General features: G+C 37.8%; 1 protein-coding gene across 1 annotated transcript in view; it reads left to right on the top strand.

The window, feature by feature from the left end:
• Positions 1-25,529, top strand: part of LOC133647764 (uncharacterized) — a 145,776-nt gene that overhangs the window by 43,558 nt on the left and 76,689 nt on the right. Inside the window, exon 2 of the mRNA XM_062043458.1 lies at positions 23,444-23,479. Coding sequence (XP_061899442.1) covers positions 23,444-23,479 — 36 coding nt within the window. The remainder of the gene's footprint in view (positions 1-23,443; positions 23,480-25,529) is intronic.

Here is a 25,529-nt window from a genome sequence, read left to right as displayed (position 1 = left end):
TTGGAAACTATTGTATTGTTTTTTTTATTGTATTGTTAATAGAAGTAATTATTATTATTCACTATCAATAGTACTATTTCTATTGGTAATTGTATTGCTCCATTTGTAGTGTAATAAGGTTTATTGTCATTTCTGTGTGAGCAGAGAAGCAGTTATTAATATTTATTTCACTACAGTGACGTGCGGTGAGGTTCATGACTGGTGAGGCGCTGACTTCATCACAGTCAGATTTACAAACTTATGAAACCTAAAGAGTATCTTATTCACCATTTGATTGGCAGCAGTTAACGGGTTATGTTTAAAAGCTCATACCAGCATTCTTCCCTGCTTGGCACTCAGCATCAAGGGTTGGAATTGGGGGTTAAATCACCAAAAATTATTCCCGGGCGCGGCGCCACTGCTGCCCACTGCTCCCCTCACCTCCCAGGGGGTGAACAAGGGGATGGGTCAAATACAGAGGACACATTTCACCACACCTAGTGTGTGTGTGTGACAATCATTGGTACTTTAACTGAACTTTAACTTTACACATACTAACTGTAGCACACAAAAAAGCACATTTAATAAAAAAAAGGTTATTATGGTCTTACCTTTACTTATAAATGAAGTCCATGCGCTGCTGTTGTGCTGGATTAATGCACTCCCGCCGTAGAATGCACCCCCTGACTGGAGTGTTATATCAACTAAAGCCCACACTTAAACTTTCCACGTGCAAAATTGAATCTATTTAAAAAAGTTATTTTATAAGAAGCCAAAAAGTGCAAAAACTATAATGTTTGTGTTGGAGGAGTTGTGAATGAATGACATATGAAATCCGTGCTGCAGTCTGCAGGTGTACCTAATGTTGTGGCCCTGCACCAAATAATAATATGAATCCATTTAATAAATAAAGCCCAATACAAATACGGCAACAAGAGAAGTATCCCACACTTTTCTTTTGTAAAGTAAATCTGTACATACAATATGGGCATCTACATCACCTATATGATTTGCCCGAGTAGCTGGACAAGACCAAAAAAATAAAAAGTTTAGCAAAATATCTATATATGTGTTATTATATATGTAATTGACTTCTGACATCTGTTTCGTTTGCTAGAATTATCTGCCTCGCTTCTGGTAACCAGACTCCAAATGTGACTTTTTACCACAGTGCCATTTTTTCTTTAAATAAAGGAACAATTAGGGAAATATTGTTTTTCTTCCATTGGAGAAGCTACTACGCTAATAAAGTGCATGCTAACTTAGTTTAATGAGGGTCATTTAACAACTCTTCTTCTCAAAACACTAGTTGTGCGTCTAAGTTGTTGAACATAATGTGTCTAGCTTGATGAACAGGTAGCTGGTAAAAGGTAACTTATCAAAGGCTCTAATAATATTTGCTTTAACTCTTAGTATTTTTAGTGTTTTATTCTGACATTATGCTTCTATTTAATGTAGACCCGTTCTGAGAAGTAAAAGAGGAGCGATGTTCATGTGTTGTTAATATTCAGTGTTTTATTGTTCATAGTTAATATTGTAAATCTCACTTTCTTTATTTTCATGTACATTTTGGGTGTCCCATTCAGTAAAAAACTGTAAAATTCCATTCTGGTTTTTTTAGAACTCTATCGGACATCGTGACTTTTGGTATTAGTTTTCCAGGAAAAAAAGGCACCCAAACACACACAATGTACAGCAGATTTTTACAGCTAAAAGTGTGTATATATAATTTATACACACATAAACATTGGCCCCCCAGACAAGTTTTCTCTCAATGTGGCCCCCCAGTCAAAATATTTGCCCAGCTCTAATTTAAAGGCCTACTGAAACCCACTACTACCGACCACGCAGTCTGATAGTTTATATATCAATGATGAAATCTTAACGTTGCAACACATGCCAATACGGCCGGGTCAACTTATAAAGTGCAATTTTAAATTTCCCGACAAACTTCCGGCTGAAAACGTTTCGATATGATGACGTTTGCGAGTGACGTTAACAGTGGAAGCGGAAGTATTCGGAACCCATTGAATCCAATACAAAAAGCTCTGTTTTCATTTCAAAATTCCACAGTATTCTGGACATCTGTGTTGGTGAATCTTTTGCAATGTCTTTAATGAACAATGGAGACTGCAAAGAAGAAAGCTGTAGGTGCGATCGTTGTATTAGCGACGGCCTACAGCAACACAACCAGGAGCACTTTGAGGATAGCAGACGCGCTAGCCGAACGACCTCACCTTGACTTTCTCCGGGCCGCGAACCGCATCGGTGATCGGGTGAAGTCCTTCGTCGTACCGTCGATCGCTGGAACGCAGGTGAGCACGGGTCGTGATGAGCAGATGAGAGCTGGCGTAGGTGCAGAGCTAATGTTTTTAGCATAGCTCTGTCGAGGTTCCATAGCTAAGTTAGCTTCAATGGCGTCGTTAGCAACAGCATTATTAAGCTTCGCCAAGCTGGAAAGAATTAACCGTGTATTTACATGTCCAGAGTTTGGTAGTATTGTTGATCTTCTGTCTATCCTTCCAGTCAGGAACTTATTTGTTTTGTTTATAAATGCAGTAAAGCCCAAAGCTATCACGTTAGCTCAGTAGCTAAAGTGTTTCGCCAATGTATTGTCGTGGAGATAAAAGTCACTGTGAATGTCCATTTCGCGTTCTCGACTCATTTTCAAGAGGATATAGTATCCGAGGTGGTTTAAAATACAAATCTGTGATCCACAATAGAAAAAGGAAAGAGTGTGGAATCCATTGAGCCAGCTTGTACCTAAGTTACGGTCAGAGCGAAAAAATATATGTTCTGCACTGCACGCTAGTCCTTCACTTTCACGTTCCTCATCCACAAATCTTTCATCCTCGCTCAAATTAATGGGGTAATCGTCGCTTTCTCGGTCCGAATCTCTCGCTGCTGGTGAAACAATAGGAAAATATGAGCAGTCCTTCCTCCGGTGTCGTCACGCTACTTCCGGTAGGGGCAAGGCTTTTTTTTATCAGAGACCAAAAGTTGCTAACTTTATCGTCGTTGTTCTATACTAAATCCTTTCAGCAAAAATATGGCAATATCGCGAAATGATCAAGTATGACACATAGAATGGATCTGCTATTCCCGTTTAAATAAAAAAAATTCATTTCAGTAGGCCTTTAATGACAAGTTAACACAAGATAGCGTAAACACAATAACACATTTGAAATGTTGTCAGTCATATTAATACAACACATTTTTAAGTCAAAGTAATTATACCTGTTCTATCATAAAGGGGCACTCTGAATTGAATCTGATTTAAGTTAAGCAGAAAACATGTATATGCCAGAAAAAATCTGTTTATTTTATTCTATTTATTGTTAAATATTGAAAAACGTATTTCCCCATGTACAGTATTCATATTACTCCAGAACCCGCTCATCTCAATACATTCTGGTTAGAGTAAAATAGTATAAACATGTATGTGTAGATTTTCAGTCAACAGTTCATATAATCCACAAAAATGTAATGGAAGTGACATGAAACCTCTTCAAAAAACAGGACATGTTTGGTTGCCTCCATTCAACAGAAATGGTATGGGGAAAATATTAATATTTTAATATGTTTTTTGTAAGAGGACAAGCATGACACAAACCTTTCTAATTGTTAGAAAACCCACTGTTTATTTTTAAGGACATAATTTTGTCCTAATTTCAGCGGTCCTCGAACTCACAGTAGTTTATTTACATGTACAACTTTCTCCGACGTTGCCACAGAAAGGCTTGTTTTATGCCACTCCTTCTTTGTCTCATTTTGTCCACCAAACATTTTATACTGTGCATGAATGCACAAAGGTGAGCTTCCTTGATGTTATTGACTTGGAGTGCGGATCAGTCGTACTTGGACAGGGCATGATTGTAAGCTAATCGATGCTAACATGCTGTTTATGCTAGCTGTATATACATATTGCATCATTATGCCTCGTTTGTAGGTATAGTTGAGCTCATTTAAGTTCCTTTATGTATGTCCTCTATTTAATTTATATTTGCATGTCTCATGACACATTATCTGCGTGTAATATTGGGTGCATTTCTGATAGTTTGCGTGCCATGTTGTTCCAGACCACAGCAAACATTACCCAACTTGCAAATATTGTAGAAAATCCATTAGACAGCCTGCCGTTTCCTTTAACTTGGACACACACATACAGTATATATCTTCGGCCATTCTAAGCCAGTCATTTCCAGAAGTTATCTGACCCTCTGATAAGTTTTACTAATGTTTTCCAAATTTGTAAAAATGTGTAGAATGGAATGTACGAGGCTACTTTTAAACTTGACCACCCGCGGGGAAAGGCCAGTTCGTTGAGGACATTCACTGCAGAGTGATACGTGCTTTCATGTCTCCAAAATATACAAAAAAAGTCACTAGATTTGACACTAGTTGCTTTTGGGGGGGAAAGTGCTAGAAGGAAACTTGCCAGATTAAGCGATAAAGTCGCCCACTTGGCAACACTGAGTTTGACCCACATTTGAGAGAACAAGAAGTGTCAGTCCAAGGCAGTTTCAGATTCCTCAATGATGTTGTGAAACACATATTTAATAATGCTAGATAGTCAGAATAATGTTACCCTGATTTTAATTGTAAAGATAAAGAGCTTGGGTTTAAGGTTTAAAAAACATTATAGCTGTTAAAAACAAAAATTACCGTATTTTCCGGACCATTGGGCGCATTAAAGGAGTCATATATATATTTTTTTTTTTCTAAATGGAAAACACTTCCTTGTGGTCTACATAACATGTAATGGTGGTTATTTGGTCAAAATGATGCATAGATGATGTTTTACAGATCATCTTCAAGCCGCTTTCTGACAGTCGCTTCAGGATGCGCCGTTTTGTGGGCGGTTGTGGAGATTGCCCTCCAGGGGGTTCTTCGGACCACCAATCACCGACATGAGAGCCCGGATCAGGGTTACAATACAGTTTTATTTTGCAATGGTGCTTTCCAGCAATTGTCTTTCGTCCGTGTCCGTCACGCTCTCGCTCTCCCTCCAGCTCCAACAACCTCTCTCCTCCCGGCTGCTGCTTATAAAGGGCGACAGGCTCACCTGGGCCATCTACGCACCTGTCGCTGTCTTCAAGGCCGGTCCTGGCACACCCCGTTCCGCTGCAGGCCCGCAGGCCACGCCCCCCCCCCCCCCCCAACAGCGGTCTTATTTACGTGGCTCACCTTCGGCAGCGTCTTCTCCCCGTCATCTTTGTTGTAGCGGTGTAGCGTGTAAGGACGGGGGTGGAAGAAGTGTCAAAAGATGGCGCTAACTGTTGTAATGACATTCAGACTTTACTTCAATCAATAACGGAGCTCATCCGTGGCTCACTAGTTTAACAATAACGGCGGAAATGTGTCCCGTGAAAAACCGTCCGACCGGAACTCTCTAATAACTAATGTTCCTTGGGTGAATAATGTAAACTCACTATACCGGTATGTTTTAGCGCTTTTATGGCGAGTTTACTGACCGATATAAGTAAGAACTTTACACTACTTTATATTAGAAATGGCAACAGCGGAGGATGAATGTCCCATAACAAGAAGATAGAGAAGAAGCTTATTGACTACGAACTACAAAGGTGGACGCACGCAATTTTTCAGGACTTATGCAGATCCCAGGTACAGATCAGCAGGTACCAGGAGGTAAGAAAAGTTGCTTTTGCATAATAGTGTGAAACAAAACGCCAGATAATGTTTTACCTTATACACGCACCATAATAATACTCGTATGTTGAAGCACAGTACAATCCATCAAAGCGGTGCGGCTTCATAGCTTACCAAAATCGTACAGAAACATTTTTTGATAGGTTTTTGTGCGCCGTCTGTAATGTTATATATTCTCAATGGAACATATACAATGTTGGTGTTGTTTACTTGAGTCATATTACAGTCTGCACGTGTCTCTTATGTATGACTGCTATCTACTGGTCAGACTTACCATTTTACCAATGTACCAAATAAAATAGCTTTGAGGTCGGTAAGTTCAACCAAAATGATTCCGTACATTACGCGCACCGGGTTATAAGGCGCACTGTCGATTTTTGAGAAAATGAAATGATTTTAAGTGTGCCTTATAGTCCGAAAAATACGGTAATTATTTTTGCAAAGTTTCCCTTATAAGGCAAAATGGAACATTGTCAAGAACTGCTCCTCATCCGTGACAATGACCTGTCAGGAGAAGGAGGCTCTTCCTCCTGCATGTCGACACAATGAAATGCTGTTGCTATGTAATTGTAAACGTCAGAAGTGTGCGCAGCTATCATTAAGATAGACACGGCATATGCTGGCAAGCAAGTGTCATAGAGTCGTGGAATGTGCATCGGTTTTTGCACACTGGACACTACATTAGGCACACCGTATGAATAAAAACACATGCCGTTGGAAAGGCGGTAGATCCTTAGAGTTCACTTCCATTCTGGAATACCATGAATTGATTAACTACCATGAATTGATAAACGTGTGTTACAATTTAGTGGTCAATTGTACGGAATCTGTACAGTGCTGTGCAATCTACTAATAAAAGTTTCAATCAATGGACCCGAGGAATGGTGGAAATCCGCGGGTAAATGAGACGCCTATAAAAATGTCTATTTTTGTCACAGCTAGATTTCCCTGCAACACGATCCAGGTTTAAGCTGGATATATGTCTCACACATTCATTTGAAAGCATGAGATGTGCTCACACTATGAAATGATGATTCATGACCAGATTGATTTTTGAAAGTAGACGTGATGATTTTAATCTACGTTTAAAAACCCCCTCTGTGGTACGCCAAAGAGTCGCTTGATTGAAGTGCAGTGTTTTATTTTCCTATTTTCAAACAGTGTTACCGTTCAAACTGTGTGTAATGATACATTGCCCAACAATGTTAAATATAATTGTTAAATAATATATATATATATATATATATATAATATATATATATATATATATATATATATATATATATATATATATATATATATATATATATATATATATATATATATATATATATATTCAACCTGTTGTATATATATATATATATATATATATATATATATATATATATATATATATATATATATATATATATATATATATATATATATATATATATATATATATATATATATATATATATATATATATATATTCAACATGTTGAATATATATATATATATATTCAACATGTTGAATATATATATATATATATATATATATATATATATATTCAACATGTTGAATATATATATATATATATTCAACATGTTGAATATATATATATATATATTCAACATGTTGAATATATATATATATATATATATATATATATATATATATATATATTCAACATGTTGAATATATATATATATATATTCAACATGTTGAATATATATATATATATATATATATATATATATATATATATATATATATATATATATATTCAACAGGTTGAATATATATATATATATATATATTCAACAGGTTGAATATATATATATATATATATATATATATATATATATATATATATATATATATATATATATATATATATATATATATATATTCAACATGTTGAATTGAGAAATGGTATTATGGAATTCCTGGAATTTTGGGAAAACCAGGAATTTTTCCAGTAAAAAAAAAATAGCTTTGTTTGTCCTAATTAAGAGGAATGTTTTGATGGTGGAACGGTTGAAGTGGCTTGAAAAATGTGGGAGGAGGAGTAGTCGCCAGAAAAAAGGTTGGAAATAGGGCTTTGGAAAACCAGGGATTCTGGAAAATCCTGGAATTTTTCTAAACTTGTAAAAAGAGTAGTTTGAATTTCCAGGATGGTGGAATATGTTGAAGGTGGAATGGTTTGAAACAATTGAAAAATGTGTAAATGGCGTAAGTTTGAAAAATGGCCATTTAATTTTGAATGGGAAATTGTCCCGGAAAACCTGGAATTTTTTGGAATTTGTCAAGGGAAAACCCGCAATTCCTAAATAGGCTGAACAGTTTGAAGTTGGGACGGTTTGAATCGGATGGAAAATGTGTGAATTGTGGAACTTTGAAGAATGTCCCATTCATTTTAATGGGAATTTTATAAAAATATGGGAATTTCGGTAAAAGCTGTAATTTTTTGGAAAATTGTAAAAAAAAACTTGAATAGTTTGAATGAGTTGAAATGGTTGGTTATGTAATGTTTCAAATCGGTCGAGAAATGTTGAAGTAGTAAGAAATGGTATTACGGAATTTCGTGAAAACCGGGACTTTTTCCATTTCGAAAAACAACTTTGTTTTTTGTCCTAAATAAGAGGAATGTTTTGACCTTGGAACGGCTGAAAAATGTGGGAGGAGTAGTCGCCAGAAAAAAGGGTGAAAATAGGGCTTTGGAAAACCAGGAATTCTGGAAAATCCGGGAATTTGTTTTAACTTGGGAAACGAGGTAGTTTGAATTTCCAGGATGGTGGAAAATATCAAAGGTGGAATGGTTTGATTAGGTTAAAACATGTGGAAAAGGCGGAAGTTTGAAAAATGGCCAATTCATTTTGAATGGGAAAAATGTCCTGGAAAACCTGGAATTCTGGGAAGTTTTGGAATGTGTCAAGGGAAAGCCTGCGATTCCCGAATAGGCTGAAAAGCTTGAAGTTGGAACGGTTTGAATCGGATGGAAAATGTGAGAATTGTGGAACTTTTAAGAATATACCATTGGTTTAAATTTGGGAATTTCGGGTAAACCGGGATTTATTGGGGAAAATGGTAAAAAGCTTGAATATTTTAAATGAGTTGAAATGTTTGGTTATAATAATCGGTCGAGAAATGTTGAAGTAGTAACATGTTGAATTAAGAAATGGTATTATTGAATTCCTGGAATTTTGGGAAAACCGGGAATTTTTCCAGTTTAAAAAAATATATATAATTCCTAATTAAGAGGAATGTTTTGACGGTGGAACGGTTGAAGTGGGTTGACAAATGTAGGAGGAGTAGTCGCCAGAAAAAAGGGTGGAAATAGGGCTTTGGAAAACCAGGAATTCTGGAAAATCCTGGAATTTTTCTAAACTTGGAAAAAGACAAGTTTGAATTTCCAGGATGGTGAAATGTGTAGTAGGTGGAATGGTTTGAATAGGTTGAAAAATGTGGAAATGTCGTAAGTTAGAAAAATGGCCAATTCAAGGAAGGGGAAAAATGTCCCGGAAAACCTGGAATTCTGGGAAGTTTTGGAATTTGTCAAGGGAAAGCCCAAAATTCCCGAATAGATTGAACAGTTTGAAGTTGGAACAGTTTGAATCGGATGGAAAATGTGGGGACTGTGGAACTTTGAATAATATCCCATTGGTTTAAATGGGAATTTCCCCAACATTTGGGAATTTTGGGAAAACCAGGAATTTTTTTTTAAACGGTAAAAAACTTGAATAGTTTGAATGAGTTGAAATGTTTGGTTAGGAAATTTTTCAAATTGGTCGAGAAATGTTGAAGTAGTAACATGTTGAATTGAGAAATGGTATTACAGAATTCCTGGAATTTGGGGAAAATCGGGAATTTTTCCAGTGCAAAAAACAACTTGAAAAACAACAAATGTTTTGACGGTGGAACGATTGAAGTGGGTTGACAAATGTGGGAAGAGTAGTCGCCATAAAAAAGGGTGGAAATAGGACTTTGGAAAACCAGGAATTCTGGAAAATCCTGGAATTGTTCTAAACTTGGAAAAAGAGTAGTTTGAATTTCCAGGATGGTGAAATGTGTTGTAGGTGGAATGCTTTGAATCGGTTGAAAAATGTGGAAGGTAGAGCACGCCAAAATCTGAAGAAGTAGAAGAAATATAATAAATAGATTAATTTTTGGTGTAGAAAACCATATGTGTGAATGCTTTGGAGTATTCACACAATAAATAAATGTATTAAATATTAATGTTTACTCATTGATTTTATAATTGTCCGTGTCCGAATTGTTTAATTTTTAATTTTTAATATTTTTTTAAAAAGCGATTATTTCCCCCACCTCTATACAATATATTGCTTTAATTTGTTTCCACATTAAAAAAACAAATCCTGCAGAACAAAGTGGGACATCTCTACGCTTGGTGGTATACTGTGTCAGTGAAGCAAAAAGACATAAACATGTAAAATATTGTGGGCTCTGTGGTCTATATACATTTGTATTATCTTACAAGAATGTAGGATAATACACACATGCAGAAGAAAGAGCATCTGCATGTGTGTGTTGTTCATAGTTGATGCTTTGTTTGATTTTCCGCTAGCTTTCTTCCTTGGCATGTATATAAAACATCTTTATCAGAGTGTCAGATGTACAGTATGGCTCGTGTCAGGACGTCAGCTTTTTGCCCTCCCTCCACTCCTTTGCAGTGGTGGGTGGGCGCACGCTCCGGAAATGTGCTTTATACGCAGAATGGGGACTCAATATGTATGCAAAACCTCAATTGCAAAAATTGCATTTTAGAAGAAAACATATGTTTCCATATATTAGCTGCACTGGACTATAAGCCGCAGGTTAAAATAGGTATTTACACAAATATTTTGTAAATGTGTATTTACATACCTTAATTGTTTCCAAGCGGTGCCGGTAACACAGCAGTAAAACGGCTGATCACACAAAACAGAAGTCACAAGCTGCGGAAGCTAGCTCTCTAATCAGCTAAACCGACTCAATAAATTCACGGTGACGTTTTGGTGAATTTACGAAACTGAAACTATGCAAAAAAGAATGTCATTGTAAGTTGATAATACTAACACGGACATTTGTAAACTTGTTAGCACTAATAACGCTAGCCTGATTACATTACGATAGCACGTACAAATATGCATGAAAAAACTATCAAATGTGACTGATTAGTACTGTAAGTATGAGTTGTTTTTGTTAAATTGTAAAACTCAGAAACATTTCTTGGAGTGATGAATAAAGAAAGCTTATGGTAGAAACGCTATGGACTACTAGTAGATGGAACGGCACTGGTTCAAGGCACTAAACAGTTAGCAAACTCGTCCAAAAGATGGCGTCATAGCACAAACAATAACAACACAATTTATGAAAACTGTCGGCTCTTGATACTTACCGTGATTTCCGGACTTTAGAGCACACCCGTATATAAGCCGCACCCACTAAATTATAGAATACATAATATTTCCATATATTAGCCGCACTAGACTATAAGCCGCAGCTATATACCTTGTTAAAGTAGTTATTTACACAACAATTTTGTAAATGTTTATTTACATACCTTAATTGTTTCCAACACGGCAGTAAAACAGGTGATCAAACAAAACAGAAGTCATCGTCATGGACCCACTAACTGCAGAAGCGAGCTCTCCAATCAGCTAAACCGACTCAATAAATCTACGGTTTTGGTGAATTTAGGAAACTGAAACAATGCAAAAAAGAATGGCATTGTAAGTTAATAATACTAACACGGACCTTTGTAAACTTGTTAGCACTAATAAAGCTAGCCTGATTACATTACGATAGCTTGTACAAATATTCATGAAAACTCTACTATCAAACGTGTGGGTTTAGTACTGTAAGTATGAGTTGTTTTTGGTAAATTGTAAAACTCAGAAACGTTTCTTGGAGTGATGAATAAAGAAAGCTTATGGGTAGAACGCTATGGACGACTAGTAGACAGAACGGCACTGGTTCAAGGCACTAAACCGTTAGCAAACTCGTCCAAAAGATGGCGTCATAGCACAAACAATAACAACACAATTTATGAAAATCTTGATACGTACCGTGATTTACGTACAATAGAATGCACCCGTGTATTAGCCGCACCCACTGAATTATAAAAGAAACAATATGTTTTATATATTAGCCGCACTGGACTATAAGCCGTAGCTATTGTTAAGAGAGTTATTTACACAAAAATGTTGTAAATGTTTATTTACATACCTTAATTATTTCCAAGCGGTGCCGGTAAAAAGGCAGTAAAATGGATGATCAAACAAAATGGAAGTCATCGTCATGGACCCACTAGCTGATAAGCTAGCTCTCCAATCAGCTAAACAGACTCAATAAATCCACAGTGACGTTTTGGGGAATTCACGAAACTGACACAATGCAAATAAGAATGACATTGTAAGTTAATACTAACAGACATTTGTAAACTTGTTAGCACTAATAAAGCTAGCCTGATTTTTTACGATAGCTTGTACAAATATCCATGAAAACACTACTATCAAACGTGACGGTTTAGCACTGTAAGTATGAGTTGTGTTTGTTATATTGTAAAAACTCGCAAACGTTTCTTGGAGTGAGAAAGCATACCAGTAGGAACGCTATGGATGACTAGTAGATGGACCGGCACTGGTTCAAGGCACTAAACCGTTAGCAAACTCGTCCAAAAGATGGCGTCATAGCACAAACAATAACAACACAATTTATGAAAACTTTGTCGGCTCTTGATACTTACCATGATTTCCGGACTTTAGAGCACACCCGTATATAAGCCGCACCCACTAATTTATAGAATACATAATATTTCCATATATTAGCTGCACTAGACTATAAGCCGCAGCTATATACCTTGTTAAAGTAGTTCTTTACACAACAATTTTGTAAGTGTTTATTTACATACCTTAATTGTTTCCAACACGGCAGTAAAACAGCTGATCAAACAAAACAGAAGTCATCGTCATGGACCCACTAGCTGCAGAAGCGAGCTCTTCAATCAGCTAAACCGACTCAATAAATCCACGGTTTTGGTGAATTTATGAAACTGAAACAATGCAAAAAAGAATGGCATTGTAAGTTAATAATACTAACACGGACATTTGTAAACTTGTTAGCACTAATAAAGCTAGCCTGATTACATTACGATAGCTTGTACAAATATTCATGAAAACACTACTATCAAACGTGTGGGTTTAGTACTGTAAGTATAAGTTGTTTTTGTTAAATTGTAAAACTCAGAAACGTTTCTTGGAGTGATGAATAAAGAAAGCTTATGGGTAGAAATGCTATGGACGACTAGTAGACAGAACGGCACTGGTTCAAGGCACTAAACCATTAGCAAACTCGTCCAAAAGATGGCGTCATAGCACAAACAATAACAACACAATTAATGAAAACTTTGTCGGCTCTTGATACTTACCGTGATTTCCGTACAATAGAACGCACCTGTGTATTAGCCGCACCCGCTGAATTATAAAAGAAACAATATGTTTTATATAATAGCCGCACTGGACTATAAGCCGCAGCTATATACCTTGTTAAGAGTTATTTACACAAAAATTTTGTAAATGTTTATTTACATACCTTAATTATTTCCAAGCGGTGCCGGTAACAAGGCAGTAAAATGGCAGATCAAACAAAACAGAAGTCATCGTCATGGACCCACTAGCTGCAGAAGCGAGCTCTCCAATCAGCTAAACCGACTCAATAAATCCACAGTGACGTTTTGGTGAATTTATGAAACTGAAACAATGCAAAAAAGAATGGCATTGTAAGTTGATATTACTAACACGGACATTTGTAAAATTGTTAGCACTAATAATGCTAGCCTGATTACATTACGATAGCACTTACAAATATGCATGAAAAAACTACTATCAAATATGACTGATTAGTACTGTAAGTATGAGTTGTTTTTGTTATATTGTAAAACTCAGAAACGTTTCTTGGAGTGATGAATAAAGAAAGCTTATGGGTAGAAACGCTGTGGACGACGAGGCACTGGTTCAAGGCACTAAACAGTTAGCAAACTCGTCCAAAAGATGGCGTCATAGCACAAACAATCGCACAATTTATGAAAACTTTGTCGGCTCTTGATACTTACTGTGATTTTCTGACTATAGAGTGCACCCTTATACAAGCCGCACCCACTAAATTATAGAAGAAACAATATTTCCATATATAGCCGCACTGGACTATAAGCTGCAGCTATATACCTTGTTAAGAGAGTAATTTACACAAAAATGTTGTAAATCCAGTAAATCAATAAATCCAGGGTGACGTTTTGGTGAATTCACGAAACTGAAACAATGCAAAAAAGAATGGCATTGTGAGTTAATAATACCAACACTTAGACTTAAACGTGGACCAACTTTATTGATCCACAAAGGAAATTGTTCCACACAGTAGCTCAGTTACAAAGGATGGAAAGGGTAAGGATGAAAATGTACCATGGTAGCAATATAAAATATAACATATGTAATATTTACATATATCTACAGTATATAATATAGACTGATATATTATTTTATTATATTATATTTTTATATAATATTGTAAGAGTCGCATACTTGCGGTCTCACTGATACATACGCTGGAGGCCAGTAGCGCAGAGTTGACAAAGGTTTTAATGTTTTCACAAGCTCTTCAATAGATACGTTTGCTCCAGACTTTGCAGTCTCTCCAATCCTCCTCCTCCTCTTCCTGCACCCGGCCGCTCACTGTTCAAGACAGCAGATGATTAGATTAACACGTACCACCTTTGAAATCTAATCACCTGTCAGCTGTGTCTCGCCGTCAGCACATGCCCCGCCCCTGCCCGATGGTGCTCGTCCTCAGCACCATGGACAGCGGCGGTGATCTTTGCTCCTGCAAGCGCGCTGGCCACATCTCCCCCCCACAAATATATGTACAATATATAACAAATCCTAATAACCATGGACGACACGGACATTTGTAAACATGTTAGCACATTAGGTAAAGCTAATAACGCTAGCCTGATTACATTACGATAGCACGTACAAATATGCATGAAAACATTACAATCAAACATGACTAGGGATGTCCGATAATGGCTTTTTGCCGATATCCGATAATGTCCAACTCTTTAATTACCGATACCGATATCAACCGATACCGATGTACACAGTCGTGGAATCAACATATTAGTATGCCTAGTTTGGACAACCAGGTATGGTGAAGATAAGGTCCTTTTTTTTTTTTTAATTAATAAAATAAAATAAGATAAATACATTAAAAACATTTACTTGAATAAAAAAAGAAAGTAAAACAATATAAAAACAGTTACATAGAAACTAGTAATTAATGAAAATGAGTAAAATTAACTGTTTTAGGTTAGTACTATTAGTGGAGCAGCAGCACGCACAATCATGTGTGCTTACGGACTGTATCCCTTGCAGACTGTATTGATATATATTGATATATAATGTAGGTACCAGAATATTAATAACAGAAATAAACAACCCTTTTGTGTGAATGAGTGTGAATGGGGAGGGAGGTTTTTTGGGTTGGTGCACTAATTGTAAGTGTATCTTGTGTTTTTTATGTTGATTTAAGGAAGAAAAAAGAAAAAAACATAAAAAACGATACCGATAATAAAAAAACGATACCGATAATTTCCGATATTACATATCTAAACCTGACAGTTTAGTACTGTAAGTATGAGTTGTTTTTGTTATATTGTAAAACTCACAAACGTTTCTTTGAGTGATGAATACTAGTAGAAACGCTATGTACGACTAGTAGACGGAAGTGTACTGGTTCAATGATTGGGATGACGGCCTATCTTCTAAGAGAAAAACATATGAATTTTTATATGGGCATGGATGAAGTGCTGGCTGTCCAGAGTCGGGACCCGGGGTGGACCGCTCGCCTGTGCATCGGTTGGGGACATCTCTGCGCTGCTGACCCGTCTCCGCTTGGGATGGTCTCCTGCTGGCCCCACTATGGACTGGACTCTCGCTATTATGTTAGATCCAGTATGGACTGGACTTTCACAATATTATGCTAGACCCACTCGACGTCCATTGCATCCGGTCTCCCCTAGAGGGGGGGGGGGGGGGGGGGTCACCCACATCTGCGGTCCTCTCCAAGGTTTCTCATAGTCATTCACATTGACATCCCACTGGGTTGGGAGTTTTTCCTTGCCCTTATGTGGGATCTGAACCGAGTATGTCGTTATGGCTTGTGCAGCCCTTTGAGACACTTGTGATTCAGGGCTATATAAATAAACATTGATTGATTGATTGATTGATATGCCTTAATAAAAAAAATGACTTTGCTGAATGTTTGTTTTTGACTGTGTTTTGCTCCCGTGTGGCGGGATAAAACACTTCGGCTCCAAACCGGGGCATCGGTCTGTATCTGGGCAGGATAATGGATACATGCTTTGTAATGGCTCTCATTACAGGTGCAGGTATATGCCTCATGAAATGTTCAGTGTTGGTGTGTTAAATATTTGAATGTGCAATTAATGTTACGGCAGAGCAATCTCAACCTTGCCTGCTTCACCTTATCATTGAGCGGAAGAAAAGAGAAAAAAAAAAGGAGGCCACATTTGGATAGAGAAGCAAAAGCACAATGAGGTCTGGTGGTTGAATCAATTATTTATCAAATATTTTAATGATCAGAGTGCCTGGGGTGATCAAAGCCAGAGTGGCTTTGCTGGTGAAGACATCCACTCTACTTTGATGTGCTCCCCCAACAAAAGCACTTAACGGTAGCCAAACTCTATCCGACTATAGGACTGTTTGTCTGAGAGGCGTACGCGCACATATGAGGTCGCTGGCCAGTCTGTGCTAGAAAACATTACAAAAGTCACCTCCGGTCTGGAGGTGTGGAACCTAAAACTATTTTGAATGTCGAGGTCACCTTCTCAGATCCCCCGTGTGCGTTATCATAGATTTAATTGGACGTCTCGGTCTTAAACAGGGAGCGCTTGTCACGGGCTGTTGAATAAAACATCACTTGGAGAAGAAACAACCGCCTGGTACCTTTTTTTTTTTTTTTAAATAAAATCCCGAATTAAAATGACCGCTCGTCGGATTCAAACGAGCCGCCCCTCGGAAAAAGAAAAGGACCTGACAAAACGTGCTCAGAAATGCAAATATGCTGTCCGTGTGACATATAATTATTTCATTATCCTCGTCCAGTTGCAGTGCGTTTCAAGCTGTGATGGGTACAGTCGGAAACAAGGGCCGTGAGGTTAGAACGTATATTTAGACACACTTGGCACAACTTGCAAATTAGCTCTGCGGTCTATATGCATTTTTATTATCCTACAAGGATGTCGCCTAAAAGGCATACATGCAGAAGAAAGAGCTTCTACTGGTTATAGAAGGAAACGTTTTTGGATGCACATTAGAGGGAGGGTCTAATCTGTCACATTGCTGTTGAGAGGAACCAAAGGATGCAGACTCATGTACTCACAAAAATACTCCCCACAGAACGGAACAAAAAACAAGGGTGCAAAAAGGAGAAAAAAAAAGTGCACCGTGGAAAAAACAAACTACTATGCACAAAAATAAACTAAACTAGGGTTCGGAGTTGCATGACGCGCTGACTACAAAAACAACACCAAGCCGGATGGCACTGGATTACAAAAACACCAAGCTGGCTTAGTTCGGTTCATCCATTCATTTTCTACCGCTTGTTCCTTTTTGGGGTTGCGGGGGGTACTGGAGCCTCTCAGCTGCATTCGGGCGGACGGCGGGGTACACCCTGGACAAGTCGCCACCTCATCACAGGGCCAACACAGATAGACAGACAACATTCACACTCACATTCACACACTAGGGCCAATTTAGTGTTGCCAATCAACCTATCCCCAGGTGCATGTCTTTGGAGGTGGGAGGAAGCCGGAGTACCCGGATGGAACCTACGCAGTCACGGGGGGAACATGCAAACTCCACACAGAAAGATCCCGAGCCGGGATTGAACTCAGGACTACTCAGGACCTTCGTATTGTGAGACACATGCACTAACCCCTGTTCCACCGTGCTGCCCTAGTTCAGTTCAGTATTAGTTTATTTGGAAGATGCATACGATACAATGTAATTCATCACATATTTCCAGTTGTTTCATTACAGCACGTCCAAAAAGGAGTAGGAATAAGCTGAGTTTATTTAATCCTACCCCTTTTCATACATAGCAATTATTATACAATTCCTTTTTTCTCTGTAACAGAACAGTGAATAAATAATACATAAATAATATACTATAGTAAGTAAACAAATATTAAATACAAAAATCTTTATCTCAAAAAAAAAAAAAAAATTCAAGATTTTCATCATAATTATTGTTCTGTGTACTTTGTGAACACTTGTAGTTTGATCAGTCTCTTAAACTGAATCATATTGGTGCTTTGTTTGATTTCTTTAGTTAATCCATTCCATAGTTTAATTACACATACGGATATGCTAAATGTTTTAAAAGTGTTTGCACTGGGATACAAAAACAACACCAAGCTGAATGGCACTGGGATACAAAAACAACACCAAGCTGGATGGCACTAGGAATGGCCAAGATAGCAGGTAGCAAAAAACTTGAAGCATGGAAGTCGTCAGGCGTGGAAAGCCGAGGAGTCGAATCGCCGAGTGCCATCCAGCTACCAAGGTGCTGCTTAAGTAGCACAGGCGTTAATTGAATGCAGCTGTGTACGTCTCACAACTCCGCCCACAAGGGAAACACATGAATTCTAAGAGGATAGAGAAATTAAGTAATAATACAAGGTCATCTGCACCAAATGAGCAAAACTGAATACAAACCACAAGGTGGCACCAGGCGGTGACAAAAATCGACCCAAAAGTACAATCATCAACGTCAGGAGGAGGCGTCTTGCTTTCAAAGAATATAATACTTGACTGATTTTTTTTTGTGTGTGAAAAGTGGAAAAAAATAGTCCCAATCTCATTTAACATTTTAAAGTCGAGGTGTATAGATTTAAACACGCAAACCATTAGGTGTATACCAACACAGAGACTCCCGCTGAAAACCATTGTTTGCTAGGTTAGCCGTTAGCTAGTTAGAGGCTGTTCAATCAAATAAATCAAGAACAACTTCAACAATTAAAGTGCACAAATAATAGACGCAATGGAAAAATGTACAAGATGAATCAATGACTCAGTACAGTAAGAGAGGAAAATAAAATAAAGCAATAAAAAAGTATTTCCAAAAAGTTATTAGGTTCTTGCTTTAAAAGAGACCATGGAACTGTGTTTATAGCTTATATTTATTTACCACCATATGCTATTTACGCATTTCCTTCCAATATAGTTTCTTTGTTTCCGAGTTTTGAAAACAAATGCAGCTGTATGATACACAAACATATGGTGGAGATCTTTCTTGTTTTTGTACCACCTCCAGCTCATTAAATACACATTTTTAGCATCTTTACTCGTTGATGGAGAGAACATTGAGCCAAAACACAATACAACTTACAAAACCCAAAACCAGTGAAGTTGGCACGTTGTGTAAATCATAAATATAAACCGAATACAATGATTTGCAAATCCTTTTCAACTTATATTCAATTGAACACACTACTTATTTAATGTTTTTTTTTTTGCAAATAATCATTAACTTAGAATTTAATGGCAGCAACACATTGCCAAAAAGTTGGCAGAGGGGCATTTTTACCACTATGTTACACGGCCTTTCCTTTGAACAACACTCAGTAAACGTTTGGGAACTAAGGAGACCAATTTTTGAAGCTTTTCAGGTGGAATTTTTTCCCATTCTTGCTTGATGTACAGCTTAAGTTGTTCAAAAGACTGGGGTCTCTATTGTAGTAATTTAGGCTTCATAATGAGCCACACATTTTCAATGGGAGACACGTCTGGACTACAGGCAGGCCAGTCTTTTACTACGAAGTCTTGCTGTTGTAACACATGCAGAATGTGGCTTGGCATTGTCTTGCTGAAATAAGCAGGGGCGTCCATGACAACGTTGGTGGATGGCAACATATGTTGCTCCAAAACCTCTATGTACCTTTCAGCATTAACAGTGCCTTCACAGATGTGTAAATTACCCATGCATTGGGCACTAATACACCACCATACCATCACAGATGCTGGCTTTTGAACTTTGCGCCTCGAACAGTCCGGATGGTTCTTTTCCTCTTTGGTCCGGAGGACACGACATTCCACAGTTTTCAAAAATAATTTGAAATGTGGACTCGTCAGACCACAGAACACTTTTCCACTTTGCATCAGTCCATCCATTAGATGAGCTCGAGGCCCGGCGAAGCGTTTCTGGGTGTTGTTGATAAATAGCTTTGGCTTTGCATAGTGAGAATTTTAACTTGCACTTACAGATGTAGCGACCAACTGTAGCTACTGACAGTGGTTTTCTGAAGTGTTCCTGAGCCCGTGTGATTTTTTTGGCTTTTTTACCACTTGTGCCAGCTTTTTTGAAACATGTTGCAGGCGTCAAATTCCAAATGAGCTAATATTTGCAACCAATAACAAACTTTACAAGTTCGAACGTTAAGTATATTGTCTTTGCAGTCCATTCAATTGAATGTAGGTTGAAAAAGATTCGCAAAAACGTTTTTTGTTCAGGATTTACACAACGTGCCAACTTCACTGGTTTTGGGTTTGGTACAATATGGTGTTCTTTATGTCATGGTCCATTCTTAAAGTTGTGCTAGTTTGTCTATGACGAGAGGAACGTGTGCTGTTCAGTCACTTCAAGGAACAATTATGGCGACATCATCGCCATTGTTGCAGCGTTCCACCCCATCAGTCCTGCTCCCCTCGTCTAAGTGCCTCTTCCCCGCTAGATTTCTTCTATTTCCTTTACAAATCAAGTCATGTGCCCTGATTGTGATACGCCGTACAAAAAAAACAAAAAATGGTGATTAAAAATTAAATACTCTTATCTCTCCGTGAGTTATCTCAGTCCCCAGAGAGATGATGCTTTTTTTTCCTTTTTTTTTTCTCGATTTCTTTTTATGGGCTTGCGGGTGTCTTTTGTTCCCAATTTAGAAGCTTGTCTGTGTGTGTTGTTCATATTTCATGCTTTGTTTGATTTTCCGCTCGCTTTCTTCCTTGACATGTATATAAAACATCTTTATCAGAGTGTCAGATGTAGAGTATATCTCGTGTCAGGACGTCAGGTTTTTGCCCTCCCTCCCTCCACTCCTTTGCAATGGTGGGAGGGCGCACGCTCCGAAAATGTGCTTTACACGCAGAATGGGGACTCAATATGTACACAAAACCTCAATTACAAAAAAGAAAATACTTCTAATCTGCAAGTACTGCATACGCGAGTGTCCAGTGTTAATTTAAGTGGCTTTCAGAAGGCTGGAAAGTTCCGTCTACAAGCCGCACCCACTACATTTTAGGAAAAAAAAAACATGTTTTCATATATTAACCGCACTGGGCTATAAGCCGCAGGTTAAAAGAGTTATTTACACAAAGATTTTGAAACCGTTTATTTACATACCTTAATTGTTTCCAAGCGGGGCCGGTAACAAGGCAGTAAAATGGCTAATTAAACAAAACAGAAGTCACTAGCTGCAGGAGCTAGCTCACCAATCAGCTAAACAGACTCAATAAGTCTACGGTGACGTTTTGGCAAATCCACGAAACTGAAACAATGCAAAAAAAAAAATGGCATTGTAAGTTAATGATACTAACACGGACATTCGTAAACTGTAAGGATGAATTGTTTTTGTTATATTGTAAAACTCACAAACGTTTCTTGGAGTGATGAATAAAGAAAGCATACAAGTAGAAACGCTATGGACGACTAGTAGGCGGAACTGCACTAGTTCAAGGCGCTATACAAAGGAAAATACTGCAGATGTTCAAACTCGTCCAAAAGATGGCGCCATAGCACAAACAATAACACAACTTATGAAAACTTTGTTGGCTCTTGATACTTACCGTGATTTGTGAACTATAGAGCGCACCCATATATAAGCCACATTCACTCAATTATAGAAAAAACAATATTTCCATACATTAGACAGACAATACACTGAACTATAAGCAGCAGGAATGTGCCTTGTTAAAAGAGTCATTTACACAAAGATTTTGTAAATGTTTATTTACATATCTTAATTGTTTCCAAGCGGTGCTGGTAAAAAGGCAGTAAAACGGCTGATCTAACAAAACAGAACTCATCGTCATCCTCCAATCGGCTAAACAAACTTTAAGAAAACCACGGTGACGTTTTGGTGAATGTACGAAACTGAAACGATACAAAAAAGAATGGCATTGTAAGTTAACAATACCAACACGGACATGTGTAAACTTGTTAGAACATTAGCTAATGACGCTAGCCTGATTACATTACGATAGCACGTACAAATATGCATTAAAACACTACGATCAAAGGTGACGGTTTAGTACTGAAAGTATGAGTTGTTTTTGTTATATTGTAAAACTCACAAACGTTTCTTGGAGTGATGAATAAAGAAAGCATACGAGTAGAAACTCTATGGACGACTAGTAGGCGGAACTGCACTAGTTAAAGGCACTATACAAAGGAAAATACTGCAGATGTTCAAATTCGTCCAAAAGATGGCGCCATAGCACAAACAATAACACAATTTATGAAAACTTTGTTGGCTCTTGATACTTATCGTGATTTGTGGACTATAGAGCGCACCCGTATATAAGCCGCACCCTCTAAATTATAGAAGACACAATATTTCCATATATTAGCCGCACTGGACTATAAGCCACAGGTTAAAATAGTTATTTACGCAAAGATTTTGTAAATGTTTCCAAGCGGTGCCGGTAACAAGGCAGTAAAACGGCTGATCAAACAGAACATAAGTCATCGTCATGGATCCACTAGCTGCGGAAGCTAGCTCTCCAATCAAATAAACCGACTCAATAAATCCACGGTAACGTTTGGTGAATGTACAAAACTGAAACAATGCAAAAAAGAATGGCATTGTAAGTTAATAATACTAACGCGAACATTTGTAAACTTGTTAGCACATTAGCTGATGCTAATAACGCTAGCCTGATTAAATTACGATAGCGCCTACAAATATGCATGAAAACACTACGATCAAACGTGACTGTTTAGTACTGTAAGTATGAGTTGTTTTGGTTATATTGTAAAACTCACAAACGTTTCTTAGAGTGATGAATAAAGAAAGCATACAAGTAGAAACGCTATGGACGACTAATGGACGGAAGGGCACTGGTTCAAGGCACTAAACAGAGGAAAATACTGCAGACGCTCAAATTGCAGCTCCTGCAGTTAGCGAACTCGTCCAAAAGATGGCGCCATAGTACAAACAATAACACAATTTATGAAAGCTATTTGTCGAATACATAACCGCTGATCACACACTTCACAGGAGACCGGCGTCCAGAGTTGAACAAAGTTTTAATGTATATTACAGTTTTGCGATATTTGACTTTTCAGTATTTCCAAAGTCTCTCCGACTCTCCCCCCTCCTGCTCCCGGCCGCTTAGTGTTAAAGACAACAGATGATTAGATTAACACGTACCACCTGTGAAATCTAATCACCTGCCAGCTGTGTCTCGCCGTCTGCCCCGCCCCTGCCCGATGGTGCTCGTCCTCAGTACCATGGACAGCGGCGGTGACTTTTTCTCCTGCAGGCAGCGCTGACTACACCTCCCCCGACAATAACATTGTGGCTGTTTATCCATAAATTAGCCGCAGGGTTCTAACGGGTGTGGGGAAAAAAGTAGCGGCTTATAGTCCGGAAAACATGGTACTGTATTTCCGCTACGAAATTGTCCGTCAGACGCGAAGAGATGCTGATCTAAGACGACTTTTCTTCTGTCCTTGCAGGAAGCGTGTCAACTTGGGAAGATCACCTCTGTGAATGTAAGTCCTGCGCTCCGCTCTTCACTGCATGTCCTGCACCCACCATTAGCACGACAAACCCATGCTAACTTGTTTCAGCAACTACATTTTCAACTTTCACACACGTATCCTCACACTCTATCTCGGCTTTTGTATGTAATCTGTTCGGAAAGGCCAGACGAAAACAGAATTGTCCGAAAATTTAAGCTTTTTTAATTTTTTTCCTTAAGAAATAATACAAATTCAGTTGATTCGGTCCAAACACCCATAATACATTTTAGAGAGACAAATGTTAGTTTTACAAGTAAAAAAAAAAACATGTAAATGCATATACCATATTTTTCGGACTATAAGGCGCACTTAAAATCGTTTCATTTTCTCAAAACTCGACAGTGCGCCTTATGACCCGGTGTGCCTAAAGTACGGAATCATTTTGGTTGTGCTTACCGACCTCGAAGCTATTTGATTTGGTACATGGTGAAATGATAAGTGTGACCAGTAGATGGCAGTCACACATAAGATATACGTGTTGACTGCAATATGACTCAAGTAAACGACACCAACATTTTATATGTTCCATTGAAAATATAGAACATTACACACAGCGCTCAAAAATCTATCAAAATGTTTCAGTACGACTTTGGTAAGCTATGAAGCCGCACCGCTTGATGGATTGTACTGTGCTTCAACATAGGAGTATTATTATGGGGTGTGTATAAGGTAAGACATATCTGGCGTTTTGTTTCGCAATATTATACAAAAGCAACTTTTCTTACCTTCTGGTACCTGCTGATCTGTATTTTTGGATCTGCATAATTCCTGAAAACTTGCGTGCGTCCACCTTTGTAGTATGTGCTGACACCGAAGTCGTAGTAGTATAAACCTGACTGTGTTTCATTCACTCAATTAGTCTGATTTCTCAAATACCGTATTTCCCAGACAATAAGGCGCACTTAAAATCATTTTTTTCCCTCAAAACTCGACGATGTGCCTAATGTACAGAGTAATTATGGTTGTGCTTACCGACTTCAAAGCTTTTTTATTTGGTACATGGTAAAATAATAAGTGTGACCAGTAGATGGCAGTCACACATAAGATATATGTGTAGACTGCAATATGACTCAAGTAAACGACACCAACATTTTATATGTTCCATTGAAAATATAGAACATTACACACGGCGCTCAAAAATCTATCAAAATGTTTTAGTACGACTTTGGTAAGCTAAGAAGCCGCATCGCTTGATGGATTGTACTGTGCTTCAACATAGGAGTATTATTATGGTGTGTGTATAAGGTAAGACATATTATCTGGCGTTTTGTTTCACACTATTATGCAAAAGCAACTTTTCTTACCTTCTGGTACCTGCTGATCTGTATTTTGGGATCTGCATAAATCCTGAAAACTTGCATGTGTCAGCCTTTGTGTGTCTGTTCTGACACCATAGTCGTAGTAGTATAAACCTGACTATGTTGCTATCCACTAAATTAGTCTGATTTCTCAAATACCGTATTTTCCAGACTATAAGGCGCACTTAAAATCCTTTGTTTCCCCTCAAAACTCGACAATGCGCCTAATGTACGGAGTAAATCTAGTTTTGCTTACCGACCTCGAAGCAATTTTATTAGGTACATGTTGTAATAAGTGTGACCAGTAGATGGTAGTCAAACATAAGGGATACGTGTAGACAGCAATATGATGGCAATATGACTCAAGTAAACAACACCAACATGTTTTATGTTCCTTTGAAAATATAGAACATTACAGACGGTGCTCAAAAATCTATCAAAATGTTTTAGTGCGAATTTGGTAAGCTATGAAGCCGCACCGCTTTATTTTTTAATTTTTATTATGATGTGTGTATAAGGTAAGACATATTATCTGGCGTTTTGTTTCACAATATTATGCAAAAGAAACTTTTCTTACCTTCTGGTACCTGCTGATCTGTATTTGGGATCTGCATAAATCCTGAAAACTTGCGTGCGTCCGCCTTTGTAGTCTGTGTGGACACCGTAGTCGATACACTGCAGAAAGTCAGTGTTCAAAAACAAGAAAAAAAAATACAAAAATG

Source organism: Entelurus aequoreus, linkage group LG04 (genome assembly GCF_033978785.1).
Source record: "Entelurus aequoreus isolate RoL-2023_Sb linkage group LG04, RoL_Eaeq_v1.1, whole genome shotgun sequence".
NCBI classification, from domain to species: Eukaryota; Metazoa; Chordata; class Actinopteri; order Syngnathiformes; family Syngnathidae; genus Entelurus; species Entelurus aequoreus.
This window is presented reverse-complemented; position numbering and strand designations above follow the sequence as displayed.